At 29.5% G+C, this 14,919-nt stretch overlaps 1 protein-coding gene and 1 long non-coding RNA gene across 2 annotated transcripts; both read right to left on the reverse strand.

The window, feature by feature from the left end:
- Positions 1-358: 358 nt before the first annotated feature.
- On the reverse strand, positions 359-12,673 carry LOC118644070. The gene is made up of 4 exons (XM_036290231.1): positions 12,235-12,673; positions 5,657-5,987; positions 4,890-5,450; positions 359-3,332 (listed from the first exon to the last, which is right to left on the reverse strand). The coding sequence occupies exons 1-4, from the start codon at positions 12,367-12,369 to the stop codon at positions 2,632-2,634; spliced, it is 1,728 nt and encodes a 575-aa protein (XP_036146124.1). The 5' UTR covers positions 12,370-12,673; the 3' UTR covers positions 359-2,631.
- LOC118646720 lies at positions 6,750-7,129 on the reverse strand. Its single transcript, XR_004964176.1, has 2 exons — positions 7,040-7,129; positions 6,750-6,935 (listed from the first exon to the last, which is right to left on the reverse strand). It is a non-coding gene; the product is annotated as an uncharacterized LOC118646720 (long non-coding RNA).
- Positions 12,674-14,919: the final 2,246 nt, after the last annotated feature.

Below are 14,919 nucleotides of genomic sequence, written 5' to 3' on the forward strand. Positions count from 1 at the left end.
TTTTTGATATATATTATTATACTTTCTATATATTTCAAAATAAATTTAAATATGTAAACTTAAAATTAAAAAAACGTTTTTAAATATTTAGTTACTTTATATTTATTTACTTTTTTAAATTGCAATGTTCCTTGGAACATAATGCTGCAAGAAGACCATTCTATTTTCAAAAATAGAATCTCCTATTTGCTTTCTATGAGATCTTATAATTAATCCACATCCACACACACACACAAACACACACACACGCACGCACGCACACACACACCACGTATTCTATACAATACACACATACATACACCTACACATCTACACACAAAGCATACATTCCAAAGAAACGTTGATAAATGTTATCTAAATATGATTTAAAATTTTTATTTTATGTGGTAAGACACAAATTTCAACAATGTTACATTAAGACAAATAAACAATAAATTGCAGGGACACATTAATAAAATTATAATTAAGATTTGTATAATGCATTAAACACATATTTATTGAAGACCACACTTAGTATATTTAGGTTGAATTAGGTTGAATTTAACCAAATTCAATCTAAATGATCTATGAACACTACAAAATGTGTGATATCCAAACAAAATTACCTTTTTAAAAAAGGTGAAAAAAATGTTAAGGCCGGTATTCATAGTCGATTCTTATGTTTAAGATCATCTTAAGTACAGTCTTAAGATGCCATCAACCAATCATAGTCGTATTAGCATCTTAAGATATTACTTGAGACGATCTTAAAATAAGATTCGACTATGAATACCGACCTAAGTGTGTGATTTTTCTTTAAGCAAAAAATCACAAAATCCAAAATAATACTTTTCATTAAATTTAACCTAAGTGATATCTTCCTGTAAGGAAAAAATCACAAATTCAAGATAATACTTTTCATCAAATTTAATCTAAGTGATATTTTCCTTTAAAGAAAAAAATCACAAATCCAACATAATACTTTTCATCAAATTCAACTTCTCTACAAAAATAATATCTAAATATTTTGTGCTAATTATAAGAATAAATATTATTATACAAACTAAAACATTATTACTATTCTTTAGTGACTTGTAATACATTTAACACTATTAAATGAGAGTATTAATATTTTTCTTAGGTATAAATTATTTGTGCTGTTGTATTTCATATTACAATCTTTGTTGTGGTCGTGCAGATACATTTGAACTTCACATATCGCGTTCGCGTTTATCTTATTCACTACGTGTGTCGATTTGTATGCGTTTTGTATTTATTACATTACATTTTCGCGTGTCGTTTTCGCTCATGGTGACATACATTTGCTTTTCCGGGTTTATTGTTAGGTATTCGATGTTTATTTTTACAGAGGAGAATATGTTGTTATAGTTGTGTACGGGTAACGGTCGCATTAATTTGTATATTGGTAAACTCGCTAGCGGAAATTTTAGTATAGTATAGTATACATGTTAGTTTGGTCGCAGTACGCGTTAACACTTATGAGTTTTTCTATTTTCAATCATTCGTAATTTCGCACGGCTGTCAGAAGATAGAGTCCTTGCGGTCTAATTGAAGTAGCTTCACGGAGTATCGCCATTACGTAGTCTATTTACGCAAGTTTAGGGTGTTATGTGTTTTTTTAAAAATATGTTGGGTATTCGAGGATTTCGGTTGAATCTCATAGTACGTTTGTTAGTGACTTCAGTCATTGACTGGAATTCCCCTCCATTTTTTTTTACTTAGTAGTGTACAAGGTGTGTAAATGAACGACGGGGGGGGGAGGTCTTCGCATGAGCGCCATTTTGTGGCCATAAAGTGTATGTGTAATGTTTATTGTACGAGAAGAGTGAATGAGTAGTAGTAAAAGTTGAATGTGGGGAAGGTGGAATTTATACATCGTATTGGCCCCAGCTATTTTGGGGCCAAATGACTAAATATGAGTGGGAAAACCTTTTTTCCCCTCCCGTCGTTCGTCTACAGACCTTGATAGTGTAGTAGTGCATAGTTTTAAGTAGTATAGTGATTTTGTGTAGTAATAGTAATCTAGTGTAGTTTTTTGTGTGCCATGGATTATTCTTTTGGGATAAGGCTTGGAGCTGTTTTTTGACGAGTTATTTTATATCTCAATAACTACTTTTAAGCAATTTGCGTGTACGCAAATATAGTTTTCCGTCCCGCTTTTATAGTGTAATTAACATCGTTACGTTTTTCTATTATTTTGTACGGACCGATCCATGAGGTATATATCACTAGATTAAATTTGATGAAAAGTATTATCTTGGATTTTGTGATTTTTTCTTAAAAAAAAAAAACACTTGGGACCTTTCTTACCTTTTTCCTCTTCAAATACTAAGCGTTTATATATATGGTTACATTAACTCTTGTTTGATCGATAGGAAAACGTTCCTAAAATATAGAACATACGTGACATTTTAATTTATATTCTAAAGAACATTTAAAAGAAGTTAGTAAAATTTATATCTCTCTTGAATAAATTGATTAATAATTAATTTAATATTCTATTTGTAAAAACATTTGTCACAAATTATCTTTTATCCAATAATTTATAATCGTAGACTAACCTATCATTAAGTAATGGAATACAAATATAATTACATTTTGAACATTAAACATAAAAATTTTACGATAAAACTAAACATTTCCGCGTATTAAACTGTACATTACAGAATCCAGCTTTATAACTTGTACCTTTGATATTAATGTTTTCATTGAATCTGTATTACATGAAGACCAATAACTTATCAGTTCGGGAAAGTCATTATTATTGATATATTTGACTTTGATGGAAGTAAATTGTTTTCGCAAATTTAAATTTGGTTGACAGTTAAATTTAGAACACAATTGTATTACATTATATTGACTAGCATTAATAGTATGAATATCTGTGTAATTCACAAAAACGATAAGAACTCTTTCTACAAATATTTGTTCCGTAACACTTGCTTCTTCCATGCGTTTAGATGGCAAATCCATCCACTGCCAGAACTTAATGGCAAATCCAGAAGCGTAAGATTTACTTGAAGCCACAAAGAATTCTGGCTTCGATGCAAATGTGTTTAAACTCACATAATCCCATATTATTATCGATTTATTTGTTAATGTCTGCAATGTTAAATTTATATTAGTGCGGCAAAATTGTCCTGGACATATTCCTTCATTTTCCATAGTTAAATGATGATAAGGTGTAAGCTTCCAACTATATTTATCATCATATGGTTTGATTATTTTAAATAATCGAGGTAATGCCGCTGATTCTATGGCAAATTTCTTATTTGTTTGTGTTATCTTTAAATTATGAAACAATTCTTTTAAAGACATGAATCTTGTTACATCTGCAACAAGTAAATATTCTGTCTTAATGATATAAATAAAAAATTTTAAAACTATCCACACAGCATATAATTTGGTAGTACATGTAATTAAAAAGACATATGTGTCTTACACCAATAATTCGCAAAGCGAGATATTGTCCCGTGTATATATGCGAGACAGCTTGCAAGTAAAAATTATGAGATCTCGATTGAATCAATCAGTTCTAAAAAAAAAAAAGACTATAATCATAGAAGCGCCAACTGTCCCCTTTCATTACTCTCGTTCACCATCTTCCACCACTGTGACGTCATCATGTTAACGTATATAATTGTAGTAGAATCCAGAGCAGTAGAGCCCTGTAGGATTTTTGTTATATCTATTTTGTTATGTCTATGGTTGTGCATCGGTTGTGTTAATGATATTGCAACAAAGACAAAGTCTCTTACTGCCTAGGTACTGGCAATTATATATGTTGCTAGTATGGTAAAGAATAAAAATTAATATTATCAGAAAGTTATTAAAAAATTTTATTAATAAAGCTAACTAATAGTTATTAATATTGATTGACAATTACATTTTAAATTTTAATTACATTATTAGAAAAAAATGGCAAGTAAAAATTAAAGAGTATAATAATAGAGTAGAAAAAAATCTTTTGATAATAAAGTAGGAAAAATCTCTCTCCCTCGTGCGTGTATATTCGATTTAGCAGCACCAAAAGTTTTTTGAAAAAGTATTTATTTATAATAAAACATTTAGTTGTAATATTTATTTGTCTGCTTTACATTAGTATTTTTCTTTATTCCATTTTTGTATGGACGCAAAGCAGGCAATATCTTAATTATGAATACTGGCCAAAGAATAATAATACAGTAGATGTTCACTTCATATAAAATCTATTATTAGCGCAAAATATTTTGATATCATTATTTTTGTATAAAAGTTTAGGTTAATGTGTGTGTGTAATTCTTTTTTAAAATAATTGTTAGTTTAATCATTAAAGTTACATTTTGGTTAAAATAAGATCTGTGATATTACTTAGGTTAAATTAGATAAAGTTTTATCTTAGGTATAAGATGTGTTTTTTTAGAGCAGCACACACACACACACACACACACACACACACACACACACACACACACACACACACACACACACACACACACACTCTTTTTTACCTTTTTAAAGAGTTAATTTTGTTTGAATATCATGCATTTTGTAATCATTTTGTAATACTATATCATGTGATATATTATCTAATAATAAACTAAAAACAATCTTAATGTACATTCATTGTTAGTAACACAGCGACACTTGCATAGTCAAGTTCGCGTCACACGGCACGATATTTTTACAGACTCGTCGCGCCGCCACTGCATTGATTAATATGTTACTACAATATTACATTATTTAATATTAATATTAATATAGCATCACTGAAACATTTATACTATAAACCTATCACTGCATTTAATACTGTAGCGATCTATACAATATTAGTGATATGTTGTCATGAAATATTGTTGTAATATTATATGCTGTGTGGGTAAAACATGAAAAAGTATTTAATAACATACGTTTTTCATTGTCATCGTAACATTCATAAGATATATTGCCATTAGAAACAAGATTATATATGTCAATAGAGATACAATTATTAATTGTATGACGCTTCAATAATTGACCAGTCTTGCCAGACAGAAAAACAAGGGATGATATATTTGCATCATTTACTCCTATACTTAACAAATCTTCAATATTATCCGCATCAATGTCTGGTATAATAACAGGTAATTTGGAAACTGTGCGAGTTATGGAGCTCCAATGAATTGTTCCAGCAATCGGTTCTATACTAATAAGCAGCCCTTGTTTACCAACAACAATACAATCGGGTTTTCCAGATTGATCGATATCAATACTAGTACAATCTATAATAGTAGGTAATCGTTTTAATGGAACCAGCCATAATGGTAATCCATTACTTCCTTGCATTGATATGACTCCTCCTCCTTCTGGAGGTATTTGTCTCTGATGAATTATTCCCTTTCTTGTATCATTTTTTGTATATTGTTCACCATGAAGAAGAAATATTAGATTATATGGAGATCCAGATACTACAGTAATGGGTCCATATATTTCTATATTTAATAAAAAGTTATAAAAGATAATATAGTAATATTATTATTACAACAAATAGTTTTAAAATATTTAAATAAATAATTAATATTAATGTAAATGTTATAAAGTAAATTATTTATTTTCATATTTATTTTATTCTAAAATAAAAATAAATAATAACAATAGGTAATGTGTAAACTTGTTATTATTGTAATAGTAAACTCACCTACATCTTGCAAAGTTTTATCCCACGATATAGATGAATGTGGTTCAATAATTGATGAACAAACTATTGAACTGTCACAAGGTAATACATACAAAAAAATTACTATTATAATAATGCATAATAATATGGATACAAATAAGCAAAAACGCTTCATTGGCGACGTATCTTTTCTTTTCCAAAAATCATTTTGCTCGTTTCCTTCCATTACCATTATTGGTATATCATCCCGATAATATTTGATTATATTTTGTCTGTTTCTTGTGTTATTATCTAGATTTTGTGTTTCATCCAGTGGATAAAATATGCCATTTTCACAAACTGAATGTAATTCCTGAATTTGAAAAATGGGAAATTAAATTTGACTAAACATTGGTAAATAATAATTAATAAAATATCAAGAAATTATTTACATTAGGGATTCCTCACCGATTTTAATAACTTTCAAATATGTTGTCAAGTTCATTATTCTGAACAACTTGTCCCTATACATGTTACTGCCGCTTGGTTTTATTTTTTGAGATATTTGCAAAAATATTTTTGTGAAGCGACTTCTACTCCTCTCTCTCTCTCTCTTCTGTTTTTACCCCTCCTCCTACATCCCTGCATTAACATTTATAACATATATTACCTCCGTGGCGTAGAACAATGTGGAAACAAACAGCATGCACTTCGTTTCGCGTGGAAAGTAAAAAACTCATAGTATAGTACAAGCGTGGACTTAACTTCGTCCCAAAAGAAGAGAGGATAGTAGAGTAAAAGTCGCTTCACGTGGAAAAGCGAAAACTAAACGTGAAACCACGAAAACCGTGAAACTAAATATTTTTAGAATGATTTTAAATAAAAAATATTTTTAGAATGATTTTAAATGAAAAATATTTTTACAAATATCTCAAAAACTAAGACCGAACGGTGGTAACATATAGGGAAAAGTTGTTCAGAATAATGAGCTTGATAACATATTTGAAGTTCATCAAAATCGATGAGAAATCCCTAATGTAAATAATTATGGAATATCAAAAACACAACACGTATACAGAACGACCCAGGTCTCCTTGCAATGACATTCCTGAGTTAATTTTGAAACGATTTTTCCTTTACGAAAATTTTTTCCAAAGCTTACTTCTTGACTGTTATCGACACCAAAAGTTAGAGCACTTACACAATATTACTGATTTGACTAAAATCCAGCTGTTTCTCTTTTGTTTTATTACCTCCGTTTTGAGAAGAAGATAAATCTTCCATAATATCAAAACAAACAAATATAAAGAGCTCGTTAATGCTAAGCAAAAATAATATGATAAACAGGTCAATATATCGAGCCAAGACAAACCCTCCCAATACAATACAATTTATTAAACAAACATTATATAATTATAAACGCACCAAAAAACAGCTGTGTTAAAAAATGTTAAACTTCGAAATCTTCCATAATATAACGGAACATACAATGTAACTCTTTACTCCACTGTCATTGCGTTTAAATCGCACTGAAGAGGACGCAAGTTGTGAGTCGAAACGTTTGCGTGCTTTATGTATACTATGCATTAATCGAAATTATGTACAATTGTTTCATGTTACAACGATAGAACCACTCTTAAAATACAATATTGCACAAACACACGCAGTGCAGGCTCTTATTGGCAATAATTAAATAAAATATATAATTAAATTCGGAAAAAAATAACCTTTAATTTGGTGTAAATAAAAATTTAAAAATTAAAAAATGGGTCTTTGTAATAAAATGTGAGTATTTTGTTGTTAAACAAAAACAAATAAGTTTTTTGTTTATAACATTAAAAATTTTTTCTATCTTTTATAGTAGTATTTTATAGTAGTATAGTAGTATTCTATCTTTTTCTATATTTTCTTTTGTAGATATTTACCTGGAAAGAAAAAATCTGATTTTTTTCAAAGGGATGTTTTATCTCCTCAAAGTGAAACTTTGCAAAAATAACAAATAATTTCGTGTTAGAAAAAAAAACTATTCTTACACACAATTTTTCAAAATTTTCTAAATTTTCGGATTACCTAACCTCCTTTGTTAGTATAAATTTGATAATTTGTTAACATTATATTTGATTATTTATGATACATTATTTATTGTTATAAGCATTCTAAATAACAAATTTCTTCTGTATTACACATTTACAAATTCTGTTGCATAGTAATTTTACGAATCATAAACCAAATAGAAAATATTAAAACAAGACTATATGTTCCTCTTTCATGTTGATTTAACAGTTTTTTCTGTCGTTTTTCATTCATTAATTCTCACTAGATTATCTTCCTATTCATCTACACATTCCTTATGACATTTTTTAATTACAACTGTATTTTGTTTCAAAACATTCATAAAATGTTTTGTATACTAAAAAAAGATCACGTCACAAAATTACATAACAAAATTACGTAACCAATCACGTAATTAATGACGACCAAACATGTAACAAAATGTTTCAAATTGCTATCTGATTTTTAAAAATCATGTGATTGGAAAAATTACATGATTTAAAAAAATGTAACTTTGTATTATGTAATTTTGAAGAAGAACGTTATTTGAAAAGTTATGTCATTTCGAAAAGTTACATAATGTTTTGGAAATTATGATTCTGTCCACAAGAAATAATAAAGAATTTAACTTATTTTTACTACTTTTTTTACAAAATCATAATTCTCAAAACATTATACGACTTTTCGAAATAATATAATTTTTCAAATAACGGACTTCTTCAAAATTACATAATTTTCTTTAAAATCTTAAAATCTTAAAATCATGTAATTTTCTTTAAAATATTAAAATTATGTAATTTTTCAAATCACATAATTTTTAAAAATCAGGTAACAATTTGAAACATTTTGTTACGTGTTTGGTCGTTATTGATTACGTAATTTGTTACGTAATTTCGTTGTGATTTTGTGACGTGATTTTTTTCAGTAGAAATAGGTTATACTTAATTTCAAATGTTTCCAAAACTTTTTCTATTTCTTTTCTATGATTGTTTAGGTGCTACCATAAATCGTTTCAAAAATTAATCCTTGCAAAGTACTAAAAACTAAAATTAAAAATTAATTTAAACAAAATAAAGTTTAAAAAATTGCAAAAATGAGTTCTTTTAAAAACTCTATCTTCTCGTCAATTTTTAACAAATTTAAAAACCCGAACAGTTTTGAAAAAATAAAAGATAAGTATCTAGAACCGGAATAAAATGGATTTTAGGTATTGTTTTAAAAAATTATAATTATTATAAAGTATAATTATTTAAAAATATAATTATTTTGACAAATAAAAGTTGAGAAAAACAATAGCTTAAGAAAAAAAATGAATAGACACAATCAGTCTCTTTTTAAGGAGGCTCGATACTTTTACGAAATAACTCAGATGGTCCTAATACTTGCACACATTGTTATCGGTGTTAAAATACGTATGTACACGAAATTTCAGACCACATTGCCAATTAAATATTTGGAAAAAATACAATCAATTGTAGATTTTACATTGCTAATTAACATTGCTTTTATGGAAATCGTAAGATTTTTCACCGGAAGTAGTGTATTTTCTCGCTAAAAATACTTGCAAGAGTGACAAAATTTAGAGAGTAGAAAGATGGAATCATAATTTTTTCATTCATGACAAGAATAATGTTAATAAGCAACATTTTTTAGATATTTATCATTAAAATGTCAAGTAGGTGGATTATATTTGATGTGGAATCGCAGAGATCGTGTGCGCGTAATTCAAATCCTACGTATAAGTGCATAAACAATACTAAGATTGAAATTTGATTAAAGAAAATAAATTTTATTATTATCAAGATGCTGGTGTCATTATTGATGAATATTTAACTTTTGCTTCGGCAAACTGACCTTTCTTTTTCCATCGAGCCTGTCTCATGTTATGGTAGGACATTTTGACAGGGAGAATTTTCGTCTAATTATACTTTAGAAAACCGACATGAATGCGCATGATGCAACGTCTGTAGCGATCTACTTAGATAATTATTTTGAAGTATTTACATTACATTACATTTGTAATTCATAAATAAATAAAAATATTCGACATTGTTATCGTTAAAATAAAAGTTAAAAAATTTATTTTTTTATTCAAATTTTTGTTCAAATTTATACGGAATTAAGAACATTTTAATGCAATACTCTTTATTGACTAAGGATGAAGGTAGAAGTCTCCTTAATTTATTGTAAAATTGTAAAAAATGTTTATTTTTTATATGAAATTCATTATTAATATAAAAAAAGTTATTAAATATTTTCATAACTCCAAGCAGCACTCGCCACACTGTGGTCTCCACACATAGAAATGTTGCAGGTCGCGCAAATGCAGTCGTAGTATTTCTTTCTATAGCAAATGCCCGTCCAAACAAAATGCAAACACAAATGTCAGATTGGGGTATAAACGTGCCCCATTTTCAATTTTTCACTTTATATCCATACTGCTTGAAAGCTTGTGATGTTCCAACCCCAGCTAATGTCTCTCTCAATTTTTAAGGCAGGATTCTGGTTTAGAAGTCCGAAAAAATGTATAATTTATAGAAATTTTTTTAAGTATATAAAATAAAAGCAATTACTGTCACACTTTTTGGATATATTATTGTATATTTAAAGTACAAAAAAATTTTTTAGTGTAGAAATATGACCGTTAAGCTGACGAAAAAAGAAAATGCTTATAGCGTCTCGCCATCTATTGTGTACATTCTAGAGAGCGTAAATCTTGGTTGAAACAAATGATGCAATGTTTTTTATTAATTTCACATAATTTTCATCTATGTAACCTAAAAAAACGAAAAAATAACAAACAATGAAAAATTGACACGATTAAATAAAATTTTTATTTTTCATAAAAAAATTTTTTTTAGAACATTGCATCGTTTGTTTCAGCCAAGATTTCTCTCTAGAATGTTGTACACAATGGATAGCAAGACGCTACAAGCATCTTTTTTTTTCATCAGCTTAACGGCCATACTTCTACACTAAAAAATTTTTTTTATACTTTAAATATACAATAATATATCTAAAAAGTGTGACAGTAATTGCTTTTATTTTATATACTTAAAAAAATTCCTATAAATTATGCATTTTTTTCGAACTTCTAAACCAGAATCCTCCCTTGAGACTTTGAATTGAATTATGGTCGGTGTTCCAAGTTAATTCCTTTATCTGTTAAATTAGGAGATAAAATCAAATTTAGCCACAAAACTATTCCGATATGACGTTCTAGGATTAACAAAATATATAGTTTTATCTTTCATATAATTACATATGAGATCCTATATAATTGTGTATGAATGTATAGTATATACATACATATTTTTATTGCTAATATAGCATCTGGAATGATTTTTCTATATATATATATATATATATATATATATATATATATATATATCATTCCAGATGCTAAATTTCATATATTTGAAAAATTTAGTAAAAATTTTTATACACAAATATGTTTGAACTACCCAATAGTTACCACATGAAGACTATTGCGTTTAATATGTCAATATTAGATATAGTATTATAAAATATTTTATATATTTTTATCTAATGTAAAACATTACATTCTGTATCATCAGTACATATAACGTAGCAACGTGTTTCATGAATAACTATGAATAACTACATTTTCCTGATTTAAAAACAATTTTAGGTTGCCATCATGTAACAAACTTTAAATAGCTTTATTTACTTTTTCTCATCTTAAAAACTATAGAAAATAAAACCTATTTTTATCTTGAACACAGCAAAAACAAATCTTTTCACAAGTTGTTTCACATGCTATTTTGTATATGTAATAATCACTAAAATACTGTAAATATATATATTTATTTATGAAAATATAATTTTACTATATATGTTTTATCTTTCTGACATTATTAAACTGATTTGTAACAAATATATATAAACATCAAATTCACAAATCATTACAAAGTGTAACTTCCATATAATTTTCCAAGCAACGTTAAATAATAAATTAATAGATAACTGCTTTTCTAATTGCAGAAACTTAAGTGATGATACAATAGATGTGACTATGGCTTGGGTGATTGCTTACAGGATTACAAAAATTACAATTATTACAAAAATTAAGCAATACCAGATTATGAGTTTGGATGATACCTCCCTACAAGAGGAATTTGCGAATTGTTTTCAATTTTTTCTTATCAATATATATAATTCTGCATAATTATGTAAGAACATATTTCATATATAAGTGTATTTACATATAATTGTATATGAAATTTCTTCCAAACATTAATAAAAATGTTACAACTTTTACCACATCAAAATATTCACATTATTATGGAAAAATTACACATGCTCGTCCGTTCTCGAATATAGATAATTTTTTTAAGTGATCGTTATGCTAATAATGAGAATAGAGTTAAATTCAAATTGTTTGATATATTATTTGTTTGTCTTTCAATTCATGAAAACAGAAGTAATTATTTATAAAAGGACACCCTGTATAATTCTAATAATTCTAATATATATTTTCTATAATACGTCAGTAGAATTATATAATATATAGTAGTAGTTATAATCATAAAACAATAGTATCTTACCACTATCGCAGTATTGTCAACCTTATAAGCAGCATCGTTAAATTGAGTTAAATGTTCCTCTTCATCTTCGGTATCAGTATTACTTATACTTTGTGGAAGAGGAGTGTAACCTTTCCCGCTATGATCAATCGACATGTCGAACAAATATCACGTTTTTGTAATATAACTATTCTCTCATTCTATGACAACCATAGCAATATGCTAATGGACTTGGAATTGACTGATTTTGAGACTTTGAATCCTGTCTACAGGAGGTCGATTCTGTATTTCTGAAGAAAATGAAAATATGAAAAATGAGGAGCATTGTCTGCACTGATTGGTGTATACTTTTAGAATTAACAATATATACCAATCACTGTTACTGACTTTTCACATTTTCACTTCTTTAGAAATACAGAATTGACCCCCCGTCGCAAGCAGCCAGTTGCAACTTGCGCGACAGCCCACAGCCAATGACTTTCGAGCAGTATTGCCAGAACAAAATTTTATTCCGTACTAGATGGTGCGATATAAAGGGCCATCTACAATGGAGTGTTTTAGTCGTAACAACGCTAAGGACCGATTTCACCAACTCCGGTTACCTTAACCGGCCGGTTATTCCATTAGAATTGACCAATCGTATTTGTCGTTAAACGAAATTAACAAATGCGATTGGTCAATTCCAATGGAATAACCGACTGGTTAAGGTAACCGGAGTTAGTGAAATCGGCCCTAAATCTACGACCATGCTGTCAATGCTCTAGTTTACACCGAGCACTTGGTACGTGTATCAAGTAGTGAATTTAAGCTGATCAGCCAATGATTAAACACATTCACTAGTTATTTACTATTTACGCATACCAAGTGCTCGGTGTAAACTAGATCAATAATATAAACGACGTAGCAATAATATACAAGCCGGCCATCAAAGAAAGGCGACCAAAAAAACCAATCCGAATGCCCCAACGCTCATCGTAAGCACGCAATGAATTGGCTCAATGACCTAGTTTACACCGAGCACTGGGGCTCGATTCTTGAATTTATTTGCAAGAGAAACGTATTCGCAAATTCTGTTCTTACAGAAAAGTTAAAAATTTATTGGTTATCGTATGATTTTTAACCAATAAACTTGCAATTTTTCTGTTAGAGCGGGTATTTGCGCATACGTTTTCTTGCGAATGAATTCAAGAATCGAGCCCCTGGAGCTGCGGTCCACTTGACGCTACAAATGCTTCGAAGCGTTTGATTGACCAATCGAAACAAAGATTTTTACGAATTGACCAATCAAAGAATGCTTCGAAACGTTTGTAGCGTCAAGTGGACCGTAGCCTTGGTACGCGTATCAAATAGTAAATAACTAGTGAATGTGTTTAATAATTGGCTGATCAGCTTAAATTCACTACTTGATACGCGTACCAAGTGCTCGGTGTAAACTAGAGCAATGTCTGCTGTAGGCTGTAAACAGTAAAGCAATACGAAGTGGAGACATTTTCTACGACTACTGCTACGGCCTACGACTGTCCATTGTAGATGGCCCTTTAGGCCAAAATCACATGGTGCGGAATAGAGCTGCGGAATAGAACGTGTGTCATAGAAACAGCCAATCAGAGCTTTGCCGCATCAACACATTCTAATGCGGCAAAGCTCTGATTGGCTGTTTCTATGACGCATGTTCTATTCCGCAGCTCTATAGTGTGTAAAGCGCGGCATCGTGCGTTTGCCTTCGGTTTCGAGTGAAGTGTTCACGTGCGCGTTCGAGCAAAGTATTTTCTCGAAAGATACGTTCAGTAGAATATCACGAGTGCCAATTAAGTGAAGTGTTATTAGTCGTCGTGCGAGCATACGAAATAGAAAATTCTTGAAACGAATTTGTCTCCGTTCGTTGTATCTCGGCGCATAATTTTCATTCAAACGGTTTCCTCAGCCTGCGTTTCCACGAAGTTACGTGACGTCACGCCATTTTCGTGCCGTGTTGATTTTCGTTCCGAGCAAAGTTTTCGTGTGCGCGTATTCGCTCGAGGAGGATACGCAACCCATTCGGTAGAATGTCAATCGTGAATAATGAAACTTTACTATTCGGGTTTCGTTTTGTGATGTCACGCATCATACCACTTTTCTGCCACATTTTCTTTTTTGATTCGCCACCAATCAGACGAGTCGTCCTTTTCACGTATTTTTTCAAATGTAACGGTCGCGCCAAGTGAAATTCTCGCGCGCGATCTACGTTTTATTCGTGTGTGATATATTATCTATAATATCGGGATTGTCGAATAAAGTATCGGGCGATCGTTATTAATGTGCGGTTCGATTCGAAATAGCAGGATGTCAGCAGAAAGCGGCATCCATGGAGCCACTCGGTATTAAATATACTATTTTTTCAAGTGATACATTTCTTTATCTGCTTTTGTGTTTGAGTTTAGGAATAATATTTATCACATTTTCAGAATCAAAACGGAAAAGGAATGTAGTAGCAGCAAGAGCAGCGACAGCAATCGGTAAGTAAATTTTTATCAAATCAATTATTTGAATTTATATCATATATGTATATGTGGAACAAAATGATATGTGATAAACGTGATGCGAGATAAAATATTGCTCTATTTTAAAAGGAAATTATCACCAAATTGATTGATTAATTAAATACTTGGTTTTTCATTAATATTCGTAACGCCTTAAATAAAAAGAATTGCAGTAGCATATTAGAAT

Source organism: Monomorium pharaonis, chromosome 7 (assembly GCF_013373865.1).
Source record: "Monomorium pharaonis isolate MP-MQ-018 chromosome 7, ASM1337386v2, whole genome shotgun sequence".
NCBI lineage: Eukaryota > Metazoa > Arthropoda > Insecta > Hymenoptera > Formicidae > Monomorium > Monomorium pharaonis.